Source organism: Trematomus bernacchii, unplaced genomic scaffold (genome assembly GCF_902827165.1).
Source record: "Trematomus bernacchii unplaced genomic scaffold, fTreBer1.1, whole genome shotgun sequence".
Lineage (NCBI taxonomy): Eukaryota > Metazoa > Chordata > Actinopteri > Perciformes > Nototheniidae > Trematomus > Trematomus bernacchii.
Genome location: NW_022987720.1, coordinates 8,674,631 through 8,696,488, shown reverse-complemented (window position 1 = coordinate 8,696,488; position 21,858 = coordinate 8,674,631). Strand labels below are relative to the sequence as shown.

General features: G+C 40.3%; 1 protein-coding gene across 2 annotated transcripts in view; it reads left to right on the top strand.

Annotated features, from left to right (window-relative positions):
• The window catches only part of grin2ca (glutamate receptor, ionotropic, N-methyl D-aspartate 2Ca), a 95,275-nt gene that overhangs the window by 32,557 nt on the left and 40,860 nt on the right, over positions 1-21,858 (top strand). For both annotated transcript variants that reach the window (XM_034144172.1, XM_034144170.1), the window contains 2 exons: positions 6,905-7,506; positions 12,553-12,667. In XM_034144172.1, coding sequence (XP_034000063.1) covers positions 6,905-7,506; positions 12,553-12,667 — 717 coding nt within the window. The remainder of the gene's footprint in view (positions 1-6,904; positions 7,507-12,552; positions 12,668-21,858) is intronic.

The following is a 21,858-nucleotide window of genomic DNA, read 5'->3' as shown; positions in this document are numbered from 1 at the left end:
CTCTCTCCTCTCTCTCTCTCTCTCTCTCTTCTCTCTCTCTCTCTTCTCTCTCTCTCTCTCTCTCTCTCTCTCTCTCTCTCTCTCTCTCTCTCTCTCTCTCTCTCTCTCTCTCTCTCTCTCTCTCTCTCTCTCAATAGTGCAATGGCGCTCATTTACTTTTCATACATATCGCTTAGAGCCCAGGGTTTCTCTCTACTAAGGATAATGCATATTGTTTATGCATCTCTTCTAGTTCGGATTCTAGCAGGCATTTGTCAATTTCAGATTCCCAAAAGTCTGCTCTATTTGCAAACATTGGATATACCAATATCATTAATAATGGCTGTTTCTTTGCCAGAACAAAACAGCCCAGAGCTTGTAAAGTCCTCCAAAAATGATTAAATAAGCAGTTTTTCATCAGTCTAAAAAAAAACATGATATTAACAACATACTGTAGACTCTAATCTGCTACCTGTATGGTTAACATTTGACTAGATTACTGTATCTAAAACTATATGGGTTACATTAGATTGATTTAGTTCATATTACAAAAGCTGAATGGTGCTGGACTTTAATCTATGTTTTAATTAATCAATTCCTGGAGCATGAAATCGGGACGCTGAAAAAACTATTAGACAGTTAGTTTTAAAGGAAAATCCTTCCAAATGTGTCTTTGAATAAACTTGTTTTGTTGTATTATGCAGGAAAAGTTGTCACAAATCTCTGATCATATAAATATATGCAGTGATTTCCACACAAAATGCAGTCGCACAAAATCCACTTGTTCTGTCATTATGCATTTAGTTCAATATACTGACCTAAAATACAAGCATTCTTTGAAGCATTCATCTTGTGGTCTGACAGATCACATCCTCCGAGGCACAGCATTGTAAAGTGGACCAAATGTAAGTCAGACAAGAGCAAAACTCTGATTGTCTTCGCAGGAACATTTGCCAGAGGCTTTCTAAAAAACTAGAGCAGTTCTTTTTGTATCTGTCTGTCTTGGCTCAGACCTAAACTTGCTTTTCTCTTCCTCTGCCATCCGCTGCATTTAAAAACCACTGACACAGTTGCAGTGTCACCTGTCTAAAGTGAGGCAAAGCAAGTACAGAAGAGTAATATAAAACAGCCAGAGGGGCAGTGATCCAGTATCAAATCAAATCAAGTTTTATTTATAGAGCACATTTTTAAACGATTTTTGGTCGAGCCAAAGTGCTGAGTATATATGTACAGTTTGTGAAGAGTAACTTAAACTATATACTGCTCAGATCAGGGTAATGTTGAAGAGAGATATATAGTGACAAAATCAATTATATATCAGCAAGTACAGTGTTAAAGGGGCAACCATCCCTCTTTGATGTTTCGAGTTAGAAATTGGAGGAAGTCCTTACCGTAACAATCTGTTGTTGTTTTTTATGGTTTTCAGAATGATTTTAGAAAGTCTGAACACCGACCAAATACAAATGTTGATCCAAACCGTGGTTTGAAATACATATAAATACTTTATATAGATGATCTCAATGCAGATAGATAGTGGACGAACAAATCCAATTTGACGACTTGCAAATAACAGTGTTGACAGTGTAAAAGGTATGATATGTCAGGAAAAATTCAAATCATATAAAGCCTGTCTAGAGAAAGAAGGTCCTTTAAAACTTTTTATGATAATTGTCTGGGAGATGAGTATTATCTTTTTGAGAAAGGTGATAAAAATGCAAGATAGTGAAAAATAAGGAAAGTACTAGCCCTTTTTAAACCGTCCATATGTCTGTATTACAGTACGATAAGCCAGATTTTAATGTAATGCTTTCTTGGAAAACCTGTTTGGGTAATTTATCTTGCCAATCAACCGTGCCAGGTGCTTTATTCTTGTCATTACTGTATTTTTCACGCTAAAAGTGAACATGGTGTTGCGAGATTAATCTAAAAATATGTAATCTAAGACGTTTTAAATTAAAAAAAAAACCTATTACTCTACTTCTGTTCCTTTTATCCTTGCAAATGCAGAGAGAAAATTCATGCTCCATTGAGTATTACTTGAGTCTTGCTCTACGCCATCTATACAGTGTTATGTTTTTTTTTTAAGTGGCAAATGGCCACGGAGTTGTAGGACTGTTCCTGGTTGCCGCGCAGGATCTACGTGACGTCAACAGTATAGGAAAGCGACTCCAGGGCATTTCCTGCTGCGCCACGGAGGCTGACATATGTCGCAGCAAAGAGCCGTGGCCAGAAGGAACAGAGTGATATGGCTGCAGTTTAGTCATGTGACCAAGGGAACCATACACCACTTCCATCTCTTCCGCTATAATGCCACTCACTGCAACAACAAATAAAGCACAATGCATAATGTCAATTTGGCTTCAGCCTCTTTTGAGCTAAGTGAGTGCAATCTCGTGTTTCTTTTAGATTTTTGGATGCAGTCCAAGTCTATCAATACGCACTCCTCACCTGAGTCATTCAAATAACCTTCAGCTACCCATTGGGAATGTTAGTGCAGGTTAACACAGCAGTTTGTGTAGTGGTCCAGTAAAATCTGAGAAGAAGTATTGGTTTCGCTGACACAGAAACAGCTGTGGTTTAGAGATAATCACTGCTTTACACTCATCTATCTTCAACTCAGACCAGTTTTAAAGCATCTAAACACTAACCTTCGAGCTGCAAAGCATTCATTTAACTGGACATCGCAAGATTTCAGCGCAACAAATTTGACAACATTTTAGATGGTCAAAAGAGTTGACTGAACTGTAGTGCAGAATGTCTGGATGTGTGTTGGTACAGTGATACGAGTTATTCTGTATGTTTTACCCTTGTGAATGTAATCTCAGCCTTGAGAAGCTAAGCTTCCACTCAATGGTCGTAATCTTCTTTGGGACTGTAGACTATTACTGTGAGCTTCTGTGGACAACACTGCAATAGAGATTACTGACTGAATGGTTGATACCCATTTACATTTACCCTGGTCATAATCTAACATACATTATCCATAGTATTGTGCACTATGATATCATTCTGTATGTCGTGAGACGATAGAGATTCATCAACCAGGGGAGATTTCAGTATTTCTACAATCACTCTAATCGTCTCTATTCTAGATTTTAGATTTCTGTATCAACCTGGTAAAGTACTTTGGTTCTTCGCGATCTGTTATGATATAAAAATACATATACAGTAATAGAAAATGTAATAGTTTTCGCCCTATGCATCACAGTTTCTATTAGCCAACTGTGAAGAGCCTGCTGGCAACGTTATTTGCAAACAACAATGGTGTGAACCAATGGATGTATAAAAAGAACTGGATACAGCTTCAGAGGCAGGGCCACGTTCATTCCTATCAAAGTTGCTCAGCCACTTCAGAATTAGTTTCAACAGCTGGCGCACTTCCCAGTGGCTTGGTGTGAATGCACATTTAGTGTGAACCAAAACAGAAAAACATGTTTACATATAGTCGATAAATGTGGACGTAGATAGTGAGTCTTTAAAAAAATCCCAATGTCATTAAATACCATCTCTGGTAGAAAATACCCTGCTGTAATAACAGATAATGAGAGAGGTGGGATGAAACCAAGAAGAAGCTACTTCCAAGTGTGGCCATGTGGAAAGTGTATTAATATATTAGCCTTTAGATGTATTCAGATACAAAACTATAAGACTTGTTAACTCCAAGCCTACAGGGGTCTGCATTTTGCTCCGGAAAATCTACTGGTGAGGAATTCATATTACATTTTGTGTAACCGACTGTGACTGTTTCATTTCTTTCCCTACAACCATATGCCTTGCACAGTACCGTACATGCTCTGCACATCGACAGGGCGGTCGTGACTTCAGGCTTTGAGCTGCAGCTGAGCCTTTGGTAATGCCCCAGGCTCATTTGGACTGCGCTATCAGTCTGCTCTCTGCTAATTGAGCTGTTGAGATCGTAGTTTGCAAGGGGCTTTATTCTGACAGACCCTTGGGCTAGTGAGTATGCACAAAGCATACACAAACACATGCATAAACACAAACACTTGCACGCTCTGACACCTTAGAAACTGATTGAAAGGCGTTACAGAAGCAGGACGAAGAATCAGCACGTATAGGAATAACGCAATAACGCTGACAGATTTGCTGTGGGATGGCGAACGGAAAGGGAGAAAATAAGTAGATTTATACGATCTTCTCAAGCTCCTCCGTGACTAACCTGCATAAGAACCTTGCTCCCAGTGTGGATGTATGCAGCCAGCCTGCCTCCACTGCAGACTAATCCATCTTAGTCCGCAGCATGTCCCTTACACTGAGCTGAAACCAATTCCTCTGAAGACGCTGATAACCGCATTTCATTTTTGTGAATATTACAGTAATCAGTCATTTGGGGGCAAGCGTTTAAAAATAAAAGAAAGCTACAAATAGTTGCCACATTATGGCATTGTAAAATCGCTGGCACAGTTACAATGTAATTATATATTATTTCTGTAGGTTTTGGTGTAATTTGCATTATTTCCGTAAAAATACAATGCTTGAAAAACCTCCTCACTGTTTGGTGGATGTAAAAAGAGAGGTGTGAGAAAAAACAGCAGTGTTTTCTGAACATATTTCCAGGGGTGTGAGCACAGTACAGTCAGAGGCACAAAGTCAAGGGATTTAGCTGTGACGTCTGAAATCATAAGATGCTCATACATCACAAGACCACTGAACTTCTTTCAAGGACAACAAGGAGACAGGCGAAATCAGATCACAAGCCTGTTTGCAGTCCCCGGATACCTGACCCCTTCAATTCTCAGCTATGAAGACCCGGCACTCAAGGTGGAGTGGTTTTTCCCAAGGGAGGGACAGGGTCAGGAGGGGGCCACCTACCTATCAGCCCAAGGGACGATGAGCTTTTACACCCAGAGTCAAAACATATATTTCTACTTTAGATTAAAAGCAAGGATTATTTGGCATTTTATACATCTAATAGCTCTATACCCTCACACCAAAGTCACGTTCTACAAATGACTCACCATTTAATTACAGTTTGTTTGGCAGAGCAATGCAGCACAATAAAGATGAGGCACAGTAATAGGAATCTGCTAGAGAATCAATAATCTCTGCTGAAATGAATGGTTGTACATGCAGTCGCATCAATCCATCATCACTGTCACATTAATCGTGATACCTCTGTATAATTACTTTAAAGAGATGAGGCCATGGTTAAGACGACTGCAAGCCTGGTATATTTTAACACTTTATTTCTACTTTTTATAAATCTACCTTTGCTTATGCGTGACTCATTGCTTATTGGATGTAGTCATTCATTATGGTTTCATTTCCATATTAAGTGTGCAGTTGATGAATAGTCTGTTAATACATTGTTGATAAAAATGTTTTTGGTCAAGATGTTTGGTGATCGGGATCCCGACACGAAGCACGACTACGTATTAAATAAACGACTTGACTCACATGCTGGTATTGCTTCCGCTAAGATTAAATAGTCCACTCCACTGTGTACCAACGGCTGGAAATGCGGCAACAGCAACTCAACTTAAAATGACTACGTTTGATGTAACTGTCCAAGTTTCTTCACATTTATTTTCCATTAACCAGTCTTTAAATACTGAAGTGCCCATACCATGTTCCCGTTAGTGTTTACTCCCTGTTTGTCTTCTTCTGATGATTTCTCTGATGTACAGAGATCTTTCCTTTTCTTGCACTGTTTTTCTTTTCTTTTCTTTTCTTTTCTTTTGGCTAGTGAATTTAGAAGCATTGCATTTAATACTTTTTTTATTTAATAAATACTAGCCATTGGTTAATATTTAAGAAACATTTACTTATCCTTTAGAGATTGGGATATACAACATTTGGGTTGCCAGAGTAGGAGAAATTCCTTCAATGTGCTCATCTTTATGCTTTGATTAAAGCTAATAGTTGCAGATGCACTGCAAACCTGTTGATGCCTTTTTAAAAAGTAAGAAAACACATCACACAAAACTGTTTAGCTTGTATCTAGCATTTCCAATTAAAGAAAGCCCCTTTGAATAAGCCAACCTACACTTACTACATACTACTAACTACCTGCTACTAACTACCTTGTGGATGAAAGCAAAACTTAGACTCTAGACATTTCAGCAACTACATCATAATTTGTGATACAGTCTTTGTGTTCAGCCTTTTCCCACCAAATGCAAATGGTTCAGTAAAGTGCACAGGCCAGGTTTTCTTGCCTTTACGTTCAAAATGATGCAGAAAGCACTTTTAAAGGGTAACTCGGTACTAAATCACAACCAAGAAACAGTTTCTGGGTTTTTTTCTTTCAGGAATTTTACCAGGAACATTTGGCCACACCATGATGTCATTGCGTTTTTTACTTTGACAACTGATTGTAAAAACTCTTTAATTGAGTCCTACATTGACGAAAAAACGTATTTAAAGGTAAAAGTATCACACACAACAAGACAGTAAAAAGCATTTTTCCCACCACTTTTGGAAGATAAAACGCCCTCATTCCCCTCTCAAGGTCATTGCATTTGCAGAAGAAAATGACATGTAGGGTAGGGCCAGAGCTGGCTACAGTGATAGTGCCATCCCTCTGAATTTGCAAGTCTTGATGACGGCCAGTGTTTGCGCCGCAAAAGTAAGACGTGTGAGTTTAAGTGATGAATGGGGTCTACAGCGCCTGCAAGAGCAAAATAAAGCAGAACCACTTAACTCCTGTGAAAGCTGCACTACAGACCCTACTGGTTGGGGAACCCACTTCTCTATATGCGATTTGTCTGAGCACAAATTCTGCGTGTGTTCCCTAGTGTGTATAAAGAGCATCCTCTAGAGATCCCATTGCATATTATACAAATTAAATTAGGATGTGGTAATTCTGCTTGTTAGTCAGGAGAAAATTGCATGCAGTTAACTAACCATTAAGGTCTTTATATGGTTTCCATCTCCCAACGATATGATGTTTTCCCTCTTCCTACAGGGCGAGGGCTCCAACTTCCTGCAGCTGGGATCCTCCATCGAGCAGCAGATCAACGGCATGTTCAAGGTGATGGAGGAGTACAACTGGGACAGCTTCGTAGTCATCACCAGCCTCTACCCAGGCTACGAAACCTACGTGGATTATGTTAAATCTTTCACCGACACCAGCTACTTCATATGGGACCTGCAGGACGTGCTTACCTTCGACATGTCTGCTGATGGCATGAACGACCTACGTGCAGGAAGGCTGCTGCAGCAGATCGACGCCCAGGTGCTGTTGGTGTACTGCTCCCATGAAGAGGCTCAGTACCTGTTCAGCATGGCGTCAGAGGCCGGACTGGTTGGGCCGGGTTATATCTGGATTATCCCCAGCCTGGCAATGGGGAACCCAGACATGCCCCCGCCTGAAAGCTTCCCTGTGGGGCTCATCAGCATCATCACAGACCGGTGGAGGATGAGCCTGAGGAAGAGGGTGCGGGACGGGGTGGCTATCGTGGTGAAAGGCGTGCAGAGCTTTCAGAACCAGAGGGGCTTTGTTCCCGAGGGCCAAAGTGACTGTCACAACCCGGTCAAGCCATCTACTAGTAATGACACTCTGTTCAGGTATTTCTAATATTCACTATATATGTTATCATATTTTAGTGGGGAGCTTGTTTTTTTGTTTTTTTATCTGCTCCTGTTGCTGTTGATTCTTGTCCATGTTTACATGTTGTCTTGATAAATTCACGACTATGTTCTTTTCCACAAAACCAGTCCACTTTTAGTTGCTTTCAGGAACTGACAATTAAACTCAACACTTCCTGAACGCATGTTTCACATTAAAGCTTTTAGGCAGCTGAGAAGACAACATTAGTCTATTTCTTAGTAAGTCTTTAATCATATAAAAGAGCAGAACATGTAAAGTTTTACTGACAGTCACTTTGCAGCGATCTAAGAAACAGCCAAGTAGAAGAAATTGGAAATATATTTAATCCAATAGTTCAGTATAAATATAACTAAAATTACAAACACACACAATGGAAATGAACACTTCCAATTCCTTTCCCCTCTATGTGTTTCATCATTCTTTTAGAAACTTGTTTTCTGTATTGTTAGTCAACTGCTGGTATTTGATTCATGGCCATTATTTGAATACCACTGTTATTTGGAAGACTCATGCTTCATAGTTTCTGTGGAATAGATCAAAGTATTTTACATTTTGTAAATGTTTAAAAGGATGTTTAAAAGGATATTTGACAGCGGGGTTGGACATAAATTCCTTGTACAGCTCTTCTACATCAAAAAGGCACTAACACAATTGTGATGCTTGTTAAAAAAGGAGCTAGTGGCCTGTGGTGGTTCTCTTGGCAAACTACACTCACATTGAACAAAAATGGCCACTTGGGCCACTTGAAGTCAGTGGTCATAAATGACAACAGTGAGTTACTGAGTGGAGGATCGTTCCACAGAAACAACTTTGCAGTGGATGGCTGTTAATGGTGCTAATGGTGATATACAGTATGAACCCATGTAGCTCTAGACCAGGGGTCTCCAACCTTTTTTAGGATGAGAGCTACTTTAAAAAAATAAAACAAGTCGGAGGCTACTTTTACTCCTCTTTTTTTAGTTTTTTGCAGTGTATATATTTAGCACATTTTAACATTATTATATGCTTACCTTTAACCTTTGTGCGCTGTTTGGGTCTGTGGGACCCGTTTGCAGTGTTTACTAAAAGAACATGTATGTAATTTAATGATTTTAACCTCCTTTATTTGGAGGTGGACCTCACAACGTCTAGGGGGGTCCGGGGGCATGCACCCCCCGGGAAGATTATATTTAAATGTTGAAGTGAAATGCATCAATCTGGAGCACTTTGAGCACAACATGAATTGATGGATACAGCTCTCAACACTCAGATGAAAGGGAGCTGTTTACTTTTCAATAATCCAAACATCTTTAGAATATGATCACAACCAATAACAAATCATTTAAACTTGTTTATTCCTATCTTTCCTAGTTAGCATTCTTTCTTTTTATTTATGCTTATTTTACTAATCACTCCCCTTTTAAACAGTTTTTTGTTTTTTTACTATCCTATACACATTGGAATGATTTCTTACTTTATCTATATTAAATAGATAAAGGTGTGCTCTCTCTCTCTCTCTCTCGAGAGGTCTCTACCTCTAGATCCCGCGAGGAGATCTCCCCCTCTCTCATCGCTCTAGGGAGATCTCCTCCTATCTCCGCTTCAGGATCTCTCCTCTCACCTCTATCTTCTATCTCTCTCTGCTCTCTCTCATTCACTCTCTCCTCTCTCTCTCAATCTCTCGATCCCTTCTCTCCTCTATCTCATCCCTCTCTATCTCTCCCTCTCTCTCTCTCTCTCTCTCTCTCTCTCTCGCTCACAGAGGCTGTGTGCTCCTCCGTGGCGATGACGGCGTGCGTTAAAAAATTATAATAAACATATTTGTAAAGTGGGGGGACACAAACGGGATTTCGAAAAGTGGGGGGGACATGTCCCCCCTGTCCCCAGTGGAAATTACGCCATGCGTGTGTGTGCGTCAAGTGCAATAAATATATATGCAAGTTGCAACACACAGAGTAAAACTCTGCCCCTCATGTGTTGTATAGGCTGGCATGACTAGGCTGTTCAATGGGCTGATGTGTTGTGTAGATTCTGCCAGAAGGAAAGGTCAAACTCCTTATGAAGCGGGGAGCTGCCGCTCCACATTGCTTTTCTTCCAGACTGCAACGCTGGTCCCGCAAATCAAGCAAGAACGTGATTGGTCGATATTCATTGTGGGGATGGGGGGAGGAGGGGTTTTAGATAGATATAGAGTTGTAGTAAGTAGATAGAGTTCGCTATGATTTAGGTTTCGTTTATGCATAGGGTAGATTCTTTTAATTACAATTCCTTTTTTGTTTTGTGTATTTTTTACATTTTGGATTTGCTTGGCGAGCTATTTTTAGAACATGCCCCGCGGGCGACTCACGTTGCCCCTGCGGGCGACTAAGTGGCACCGTGTTGGCTACCCCTGCTCTAGACTATCTCAAGTGTTGATTTGATGCGTTTAAACATGAACTAGACTCTATGGATACTTTCATTTTTCAAATTGAACTCCTGACTACAATGAATATTAAAGTTACTGTAACTAGGCAAGAGTCAAATCCAATAAAAATATAATCTTCAGGACTAAAGCTTGTTTAATGACATTATTTAGTCCTTATACCTAGAAAGTAGAATAGGTCTTAGGTCACTGCTCTCCTTAACAATGACTCTTATGAATGGATAGGCTTGGATCATAAAAAACTTTGTTGCTTGCGATTAAGACTTTTGTCAAGAATTTAAAAAAGCAATGCAGACAATTAGTAGGCAATCTGCAGTCTTTTGGTGACATAGCACTACTTCTGCCTTTGTTTCTCACAGAGGACAGACTTTACTTGTAATGCCCCTTGGAGGTCATATGCTGTTACTTTTTCTGTCTCTTTCATTGCCTCGATTTACATGTGTAGATTATTATTTGCATAACCTTGTTGGGATACAACAGAAGAATGTTGGCTGATGTTTACATTGGGAAAATGATTCTCTTTAAATCCTGATAAATCATGAGGTTACAACAGTAATGTAGACTTACATCTGTTGGACCTGGCGAGAAAAAGAGTTCAGATGTTGTTTATTTATTCATGACTTCCCATCTGTTTGGTGTTGTGAAGCACATTTTATGGCGACTGTCACATTCCCAAACTGTGTCCTCAGCCTCACTGCTATCCATCAGCTCTTGTCCTCAGCACTTAGCGCTCCCCTATATCCCTTGAAAGCTGGGTGAGTTGGTGTTGATGACGATAAAGGGTGGGGCTTCTCCTTAATTAAATCATGTCCAAAAGAGCCATCTGACGCCATCTGTGCTACGCAATGTAGAGCACTTTTTTTTGGAGAGGGAAGAGCCAGAAAAGAAACCAGCATCAGCTTTTAGCTCATATAAACCAAGGTCATACAGGGCAATGTGTGTTCAAAGCATGTTGTTGTATGGTCACCAAGGGGATGCTAACATCGTCAGACAGTACTCTTGCATTATGAAACATCACTTTCTCTCTCTGATGTCAGAAGCTTTTTTACTTTTGGAGTCTTCAGAGCCGTAGGGTAGACAACTTTTTCTTTTGTAAACCCAAAACGTCCAGAAAGTGGAAACAGTGAACCTTATCTCAGCTTTGATACTGTAAAACCCCCCTTCTGTTAGACTTCCTAAACCCAGCAGGCTTGATTTGCGTAGCAGCAGCTCTCATCTGTAACATGAAGGTCGGGAAGATAGAACAAAGCGCTTTCCATTAACTTTATAGTTCGTCATTTCTTCTCTTTCCAGCCAGATCAAACATTACCATCCCCCGCGGTTCTCAGATTTGTCCTCACTTGATTGGAGATTTTTTTTCACACAAGCTTTTGATAATGAGTCAGCTCACCTGTTAATGGGATTATTGCAGATTACCAGATTAAATAGGCTTTTCACACAGACAAGAGCTGAAGGCTATTCTCCTCCCAGCAGGCTTTCATCACCTCTGCTGGAGTGTCGGCTGAGGTGAGAGAGCCGCGTCGCAGGTCTAATATAACAGGAAGTGAGTGATGACACAATGGAATCAAAGGAGATCACAGTTGTTGTATCACGGTGCAGAAGCTGTCAGGAAACCTTGTGTCTCTGTTATGACAACGACACAGCTTTCTGTACGATGAAAAGGCATTTGTGAACTTATCCAATCAGCCTAAAATGGCTATGACACAAGAGGAACATAGATGCTATTCCCACAATTTAGGAAACATTTCAAACAGTACGAATGCAATATGTATGAATTTTAAATAGAATAAAAAAGTTTTAAAAAAATGGTTTTAAATAAAAATGAGACTACGCCGCACATGAGCTAAATGCCCACTGTATTGTATATCAGCGTGAAAACATACTTACAGTGTAATGTGTATGATGTTTACATGTTTGCATGAGCTAAACAAACTAAAATCATGGCATCATTATATTACGGTAAAACTATTATAGTCACATTGACCTTGACTATAATCAGTTCCTCATTGGATGTTTGTGCCTAATTTGGAAAAATTCCCTAAAATCCTTACTGATATATCTCTTTCACCAGATTTTGACTGACTGTGAACAACTCTGAAGTAAATTAAAATGTTGACATGATCATGTCTCTTGATGAAAAGTGAGGACATGAAAAGAGGATTTAAGTTCCTGAGGCGAAAGTCTATATCTTTACCAAAATAAAAAGCAAACCAGAAAATAGTTGTCTAGATATTTCAAAAAGGAACTAAAAAGTCAACCCTATGGTGGTGCCGGAAGAAAATTCAGGGGTTGATCAAAGTAAAGGGGTTCGTCCTCTGCTGACCATAAAGTTCTGTACAGAATGTTATAGAAATCAATGTTATAGTTCGTACTTCAGTCATTCTTCCAATTATAGAGCCAAGACACTTTTTCTGTTATCTGATGGTGAGATGAGCATCTTCTGGGTTTTGGTGTTTAAACGTTCAGATTCAGGACAGTACTCAAATATACAGTATAGTCCATCAAGAACAAAGTATAGACGGTGTTTTGATTACAGGAAATTGCATACTGTTGTTTTTTTTAAATGTCAATTATGATCATCTTTCTCTTTGTTTCTCTGTAGGCACATGTTGAATGTAACCTGGGAACACAATGACTTCTCCTTCAACAATAACGGTTACCTGGTGAATCCAGCCATGACAATTATCACTTTGGACAGAGAGAGACAGTGGGACAAGGTGAGCCTTTCACAACATGTTGATAAAATATTATGGTTTCTTTCCTTCAAAGGATCAGTTTTTGTGTGCACAAAAAATGTATTTTCTATTTGACTGTTGCTAAACGGTTATGTAACAATAAAGACAAATTGCAGTTTTGTTCGGCAGGTACATTGTTGGTTTCATTGATCTTGCTAAAGGCAGTAATTTCATACATCACTGGTCTGTTTGCAAAGAGCATTCAGAAGAGTCAGAGCACCATTGATACCCATTAACTATTTAATAAAAGGATAGTTTCCCCACACAAAGTACAACATCACACACACCTCCTACCCTCCATCTCGTTAAACATATATTACAAGAAAACCCACGTGCACGCGTTTATGTGTTGCCTCATTGACTTGTCTGGAGATTGATTAATTTAACCACAGGTGAGCGGATGTGTTGTGGACGTCCTGACTGGACGGAGTTCACTTCCTCCACTGGTTGTATGGGTGTTCAGTTAAACATCCAAAAATAGTAAACAGCCCCAGGTGCTTCACAAGCTAATTATGTAATTTGTTTTGCCACACTTGCAAATGGAAAGATATTTGATTATTGAATTATTGAAGCAGGAAGCGAACATTATTCCAAAAATATCATCAGTGTTTTCACATTAAACATGTGCTAGTTTTTTAAATAAACCAAACGCTTATGTTATTTATCCAATTTATGTGCATGTTTCAGTGTCCACTGCATTGCTTTGCGCATTCAAATTCTCTCCTCCGCTCTGTTTCTGAAGGGCGGGGCTCCGCTCCCCACACACACACACAGTCAGAGACAAGAGCCGCTTTCACACCAAGTACTTTGCCGTACTTAGTGCCCAGCACTTAGTGCCAGCACTTATTACCCCCATGGAACTAAGCACAGATCGCGTTCACACCGGAATAAGTTCCCTGAGGGAAGATTAAGCAAATGAAGCCGCTGACGTAACTTCTTCTTCTTCTGCTTTGGGTTTACTGGCAGGCTGCAAACCACTTCACGGTGTATACTGCCACGCAAAGTTCCCGGCCGGAAGTCCCCAGAGTTGGGGACTGGCTTCAGTAGCTGCTGGGACTCCCAGCAGCTACTGAAGCCTTCCGAGTAAATCGCCAGAACGCCGACACCTCCTCATCTCCACCGCTCCCATGTTTTCTTTTGTGTTGCCATAAGGTATTCTCTCTCCGTTGGTGCGCGGGGCTAATGCTAATGCTAATAATGCTAATGCCAGCAAATACAATGGCGGCTTCACAAAACCTTTCAGAGTTTTACGGGGCGTGGTTTGCAATTCACCCAGCCAATCGAAATTGGCACTTTTTTCTCCCCAGGATAGTACCACCTCTCTAGCAGGCACTAAAAATGGGGGTAAAAGTTCTCGGAACCAAGTACTCTTTTTGGTGTGAACGCAAAATTCCAGGCACTATCGGAACTAAACGGGAAAAGTACGGGTAAAAGTACTCAGGTGTGAACGTGCCTAAGAGCGGAGGAAAGGAGGAGAACAACAAAGTGTAAAAAAGTAAAACTAATCTGCATTATAGCTCCGACCTCTGCTGTTGGTCATGTAAATCCTGGGCGCAATTTCAAATGCAATTATTATTATTTTTTAACCTCAAGCAGTCATCCTCACGGAGGAGCACACAGCCTCTGGGTGTTTCTCAATGTCGAGGAAAGCTGCTCCAGAGCCACTATTTCAAGGATACTACGTCATCGAGTGCTGCCGAAGGACTGTTCCAATGTCCAGCATACTTGGAATTCTACCGAGGCCGGCGTACTTCATTGCGGGAAATTTCGAGGCTGCACATGTGTAGACTCAGCGGTCTTAAAATCCCCACAATGCTTTGCGCACGGACCAATTTCCAAATCTTCGAGAAGGGTCCAGCTGCAGCCGCAGCCGGTGGAGGTTGAACCTGTAGGAAGTTGTAGGAAGTTGTACTTCCAAATATGGTCAGAAGAGAGCGCGCCCAACACGTGATACGCTGACGCAAGGATATTTAATGAGACATGGAGGTTTACAGAGAACAGACAACAGACAATATGGCGCACCGAGTACAGGTAATTAACGTCTTGTGGTTTTAGATATAATTACATACTATTTAGGTTCTCGGTTGTTTGTCGATTTGGCTGTTTAGCGCAGTGTAATTGTGTTTATTTTGCTAATTTGTATTTTAAATATTCAATTTAAAGGAATGGAATACATAAATAATATATATATATGTGTATGCTAACTGAGCGAGCATGTCAAGCTAAGAGCTAAGATATATGTATATATCTTAGCTTGACAGATGGAACAATGCATGTACTCTAATTTTTACAAGAATCAGATTTTGTGTAAGTTTTAAATATTCATTGAAGGTGTCTTTCACATTTGAATGTTTATTTATTTAAAACATGTATTAGTTGCTATACTGTAGACATGTAGGCCTACATATGTATAATTATATTATTATTTTAAGTGTGGTTTAAAGTAAACTTATATAAAGTTATTGGGTTGAGCCAAGTAACCCAGGTGGATGCAATCAGGTAATTAGGACAGAGCCTCTGTTTTTAGATGGGGTTTGTGGCCATGCTGTAGGCCTGACGTTTAAAATAAATGATCAAATCTTATCTGTTAAGATGAATGTTTCATTTAAAAGGTTTTTATTTATTTGTTTAAGGAGGGACCCCAGAGCCAAGGGCAGGCCGAGCAGACCGCCTTCTCCCGCCGCAGGCAGGATCAAACTCTCGGTCCGGCAGCTTCCCCAGTGATGGGCTCTGTGTAACAAGTCCCCTCAGTGCGGGGAGCCGCGCCGTGCCCAGGTACTCCCCGTTCTGCCCTATCTGCACCACGGTGATGCTGCTGTCATCGCTCGCCTCTCCTCCGGTGGTGCCCTCGGCTCCCTCCGCCGCCACACTGCCCAGCACACTGGAGATCACTATCCCGTCGGGGGTCGCCAGTCTCTGGCACTGTTATTTTGGGGGTCACGGGCTGAAAAGTCTCATCATACTTAATCCTAGACAGTAGCACATGGTATATATTGTACGACTTTGTAATTTTTGAATGTTGATATGTATTCGCTCATAGCCTACTGTGCCTTTCACGCAGGCAATAAAAGTGAATTTTGAAATGACAAATAGGTTTATGTTTCAAGTTTATTTGCATTAAAAACGTGTTTAAACCCTTCTGTTCAAAAGATATTTTGTTTCTTAAAAGATTAAATCTTTAAAAACATGCCGTTTGCCATTTTTAAAGTTTGATGGAAGAAATTAAAATATAGGTCACTGACGTGGAGCTTTAGGCCTTTTAGGTTTTGTAATAGACCCCTAGTACTCTTCATTTATAAAGTAATAATAATAAATGTGAATGATTGAGCTCATTAGTAGCCTGACTGGCCCTCCTAATTTGGTCTAAAAAAAGTCAATGATGATCATTGTGAAGGGGTGTCTAGCCCATATCAATAATATACCAAACTACAGGCTAATGTGAGTTTCAGACATTAGTTTAAAAATCATGTTTTCATGTTATAGTAGGCCTACCTTACATGAAACCTTAATGACCCCATGATGTGATTATTTATATCTTAAAACCTTTAACAACTATATTTAGACGTTCATAAATATCTACATTTACGTATAAATACATGTGTAGCAGTTAGACAAACATAATTAATAGATGATCTCATTATTACCTATTTTATATGTACTAAGAAATAAAGTTTACTAAGTCCCCTTTTTGTTTTAATTTATTAATTAGACAAAATGATTGGTGCTTAAAGTCATATACTGTTGTGTCTCAAACGGTTATTAGGTTATTAATTAATTTACCTAATAGTTGCTTAAAATGCTACAATAACATTTGCAATTCGTTTTTAATCTGCCATGTATGGTATCAATGTCTCTCAGCCACCGTAGTGTCGTGTCAGGTGGGCGTGTCGTGTTGGGGCCGTGTCGTGTACTTGCTGCGGCTGCAGCTGGACCATATTGAAATCTTCGGCGGAAATCGTGCTCCATTTAAGGCGGGGCCTCGCATATGACGCACACCTGCACACCTAGCCTGTTCCACCATTCTTCGTTTTCCGAGGCTAGGAGGGATTCTTGCCTCGCTTCTGAAGCATCTGACTCGGAGGTACATGTGCTACCAAGGAAGCGTCCTCGACATTGAGAAACACCCTCTGTGTGTGTGGCACGAGCACATGTTGTGTGAGAGAGAGAGAGAGAAAGAAAGAGAGAGAGAGAGAGAGAGAGAGAGAGAGAGAGAGAGAGAGAGAGGAGCAGAGAGAGAGAGAGAGAGAGAGAGAGAGAGAGCAGAGAAGAAAGAGAGAGAGCGCAAGAGAGAGCATCTGGTGCTAGCTCAGAGCTAACAGATATTAGAAGCTGTTTCTACAACAAGCTGGAGGGAGAGTCCTCTCCTGTCAGACTGAGGCTCAGGGGGCTTCATTTATAAAGCCTTGCGTAGGATTGCGTAGGATTCACGTAGGAAGGTTGCTTACGTAGGACAAAGCAAATAAATACGCACAGACATTTTCCGATTCATAAAACACTGCGTACCGGCGTAGGACTTGCGTGCGGCACGTCCTACGCCGGTTTCCCTTTATAATGCGGCGCAGCTTTTGCGGGCTTCACGTAACGCCCATATTTGCCTATAAATAGTCAAAGAAACGCCCCGTATTAATATTCATTTTGACTGACTGCATGAAGATCGCAGGAAATGATGACAGAACAGCTAAAAAAGACATCTCACACCGTGTCAGGTTTTGGTTCTTTTGGGGAGGTCGAGATAAATCATATTGTTTGGTGGATGCAGTTTGAACCAGAGTAGCAGCATGGAGGTCGGATCGTCACCAAAATAAATAAATAAGTGGTCCGAAAAAAGTTAATGACAAAATCCACATAACCTTCCTCAGGCAGTGTGTCAGTGTGTTTGTGCCGGGAACAGGAGACCCCCCCATGATGAGCAACTGTAAGAAAGTATCGGGGGATCACTGCGGAGTGGAGTCAATTAATGTTTATTTTTTTATTTGGTGGTTTGTGTTCCAGCTGTCGATCAGCTGTGTGCAGCGTCTCCACTGCAGCAACTAATGTGTTGAGTTATATCAGCTGCCAAATCTACCAAATATATGGTGTTCTTAGTTTCCATACCTCCTGTGTTTTATGAGCGATTTATCAAGTCTTAGCAAACGGCATAAAACACGATTAAACGTGATAGTATATAAAACCATGCTCGTATCTACAACCTATAGAAATGCAAAACGGCGTCAGTTTAGACGTAATTCTGTCCTCCTGCTTACCGCATCATTTATGAGAAAACATAACATAACACAACATATTCGAGGTGGTTTTAAATAACATATCCGTATTTATTTCTCCAAGTTATGTTTTTGTGTGCACTGAGGAGTCTCAAACAGGCGTTTGTTTAATCATTTTAAGATTGGCTTTAATCAATGTTTGCAAATGAATTCTTCATATTTGATAAATGAGGTAACATTTTATTTATGGTATTATTTCCACATATTTCTCTCCATTCTTCTTTCTGCCAACGGTGTCGCAGTTTCTCGTCTCTCCGTTTTTGTGCTTGGTGCGTACACATGGGTTAGAGTTTGCGTGGAGGACCGCACATTTTCCCGTCAAGTTTGTATTTTATAAATCGCAAACATTGCGTAGAAACTGGTGTACGCCATCTTTTGAGCGTACGCACCGTTTATAAATGAGGCCCCAGGTGAGGTAAAGGACTCTCTGAGTCTAAGTTATCTCAGTGAGTCTCTCTCAAATTGTTTGGTCATCTATGTAAACAAATATTTCCAATGCACACCTTTATCTATTTAATATAGTTGTAAAAAAAATAAAGTAATAAATCATTCCAATGTGTACTATAGGACAGTAAAAAAATAAATAATACAGTTTAAAAGGGGAGTGATTAGTAAAATATGCATAAATAAAAAGAAAGAATGCTAACTAGGTAACATAAGATAAGAGAGAGGAGTTTATAAAATAAACAAGTTTAAATGATTTGTTATTGGTTGTGATCATATTCTAAAGATGTTTGGATTATTGAAATATATACAGTTCTGTTTCATGAGTGTTGAGAGCTGTACCCATACATCTCTTCAACTTGCCCTCAAAGTGCACCAGATTGATGCATTTAACTTCAACATTTAAAAAAAGATCTTCCCGGGGGACCATGCCCCCAGACCCCCCTAGAGGAGGTGAGGTCCACTCACAAATAAAGCAGGTTCACATGGATAGGATACTAGATAAGTTTGCCAGGCATTATACACTACACATTTTCTTGGATTGCACCATAGTCCTAACAAATATGTTGTTAGCAAGGCAGGAACTCGAGAACTATTTCCATTGCGGAGGGCCCACAGACCCCCTTGTTTTGTGTCCCCCTCACTTCTTGAACCAAAGTAACTCCCCCCCCCCCCTGCACGGACCGCCCTCATCGGACCGCCCTCATCTCGCCCTGGCAGCACCCCCCCAAAGCAGTAAACCTAGGGATAACATTATTAATGTTATGCTGAATTATCAGAAAGATTGTGATGAGATTGACATTGAAGAGGCACTATGCTTTTTGGTGTTTTCCTTTTCCTATAGTAATGTATGTTATAAAGGTTTTTGTGGATGTAAATTGTCTGCAAAGGCTAAAATCCCAAAGTTCCCTTCAGAGGGAGTTTCTCTCCCACAAATAAAGCACTTTTTGAACATTAAAGCATGTAAGCATGTGACAGTAGAGGCACAAAATCAAATATGAACCTGAAAATGAGCATAATATTTAATATCTTTAATATTTTCTTTGGAAAAAACAAAAAAAGGACTACTGTAGGTATTTTGAATAATCAAAGTGGTTAAACATGTCACTAAAATAGTATTGTATGATGGTCCATATCGGGCACAACTCAGTACAATGCTTAAACTGTTAGCAATGTAAATCAACGCCTCATGTTAGAGTCGGCTTGGCAAAAATAAGTAAGTAGTATACTTTATTTCCAAAATTTGTATACAAAAAATGATCGACACTCTTAACGAGGTGACAAAAAGGCTCAAAGAAGGCACAAAGAAAATCGCTCACTAAGTGAGGAACAAAACTTACAAAATAACTTGAGAGCATAAATCAGGCTTGAGACAAGATGAGTAATCGCAGGCACGCTGACTACTTGTATAGGGACAGGACAAGACGAACTGACACAAAACAAGGGGAGACTGAGGAATTTAAACAAGAGGTGATTGGCACAGGTGGAAACAATCAGGGGCGGGGCTGGCGCTGATGAGAGCGGGAGACACACACAAGGGTAGGGAGTCAAGGAACATGGAATGAAACGTAACAGGCGAGTGTCAAAACGAAACAGGAAGTGGCTGCCTACCTGCACTTCTGCAAGATGCAGTGCACAAAACAGCAGCAACTGTGTGGCGTCAAGAATGGAGACAATATTAAATCAATCAATCAAAGAATGAAAGGCAGGAACAGGTTACAGAAGGAAGGTAACAAAGACTGATCACCTTCAAACTAAAGCCTTTGTTCTTCCTTCCTTTTATATTCCTGTTGAGCTGTTTCTAATAACAACTTTCACTTTTCTCTGGGCCTCCTGTCCTGCCGATAGACGTACATGTTGAAGGTCATTGTTCTCCCCTGCGAGCCAGCAGATTAGGGATTTATTTAACCGTCTTAATATCCTCGTCCTCTGTGCTGTGCTATCAAAGACAAACAGAAGAGTTGGCTCTGGTGGTAAAAGCGTCTCCTCCAATTGTAAGACTTTGAAATGTAAATTGAATCCAGTGACAGTAACATGGATTGGATTGGTCATTTTGCTATGAAGAGATGTACTTATATAGGCAAACGGTTTGAAGTATAAGGCATAAGGGTTTGGTCAAGCAGAAACACTTTCCATTAGTGACAGAGGAGTTCTTGAGTAGCAACTTGAACCCAAATGTGTCCTCTCATTCAACCCCTGATTTTAGCACTCATCTCCATCACGCTGACCTTTACATAAACCTTTAGTGGTAGAATAAAGTATTTTTCTCACCCCTTCAGAGCCTTACATTGTGCTCATTTCAGAAGAGTTTTGTGTGAGGCGACACCTTTGCCGTGCTTAACTTTCTGTTGCCTGAGGCCTCTTTTCTCTGAGAGCTGAAAATCAATTCCATCTTTTGATTGCCTCTTTGCCAGCCTATTGTATAAGTTTACAGGGCAGCCTCTCTTTTACGTTCATGCACCACCAATGTGTAACCGGCCTCAGCCTGACACTTTACAGGCCGATAACTCGCATCACACTCAACTTTTGTATTTATTAAACCTAAATCACCTCAATGGTCTTATCTAATGCAGTTGTTTTGCTATTTCCCAAGAGTCGTTGTTCAGCTGGTGTTACAACTTCCTCCCGGATTTAAAAGTCAAGGTAACTTGGGAAGATGGAGGGAAAACATGACAGAAAGAGAGTAACGATGGAGTAAAGAAGCCTGTCACTGATGTTATTAGGCAGGGTGATATACGGGACTGAAAAGCTAACATTTTCAGGCTGCCACATGCACAAACACTTAAATTACAGTCCAACTAGCCAGTTATAAACCAAAAATATGAAGTATTTTCCCAATGGATTTCCTGTAATATAGTTACTATGCAACTGGAGGGGCAGTGTTTTTTCTCTGAGTTAACTTTTCAATATGAAGTGTAAAATATGTTTATTTGGTGAGATCATTACAGTCTGAGCAGGGTCGTGATGTTATTCATCTCGGTATATTTTCCTAGAATTAGAAATTCTGATTGACTGGACTAAAAGCCCATGAGTGGAGCGCTAGACAAACAACCAGACTGATCAATATGACTGGCAGGAGAGAGGAATAACTGAAAAGTCCACAGAGAGTTGGGATTGCACTCCCCCTCCCTTTCATTTGTATGATTCCGTCATTACAAGCTTTACTGACTGGTGTGATCAGAGAGGATTGTCCCCCGTCCTGCATAAACAGCAGAGATTATGTGGGAGGAAAAACATTTTGTCCAGAATCTTTTTTTTTTTAGCCCTCCAGGAATATCATGACATTTACAGAAGCACAGCTGAATGTGTGTGAAATAAACAGACTAATGTTTGGCTTTGAGTTAGCTCCCGTTTGCACCAACTTACTCACTATCAGAAGTATAGTGTATTTGATCCATGTACAGAAAATGAAACAAAAAGGGGGAAACTGCTCTTCTCACCTCTTATTTCTCCTAACTGTGACACATC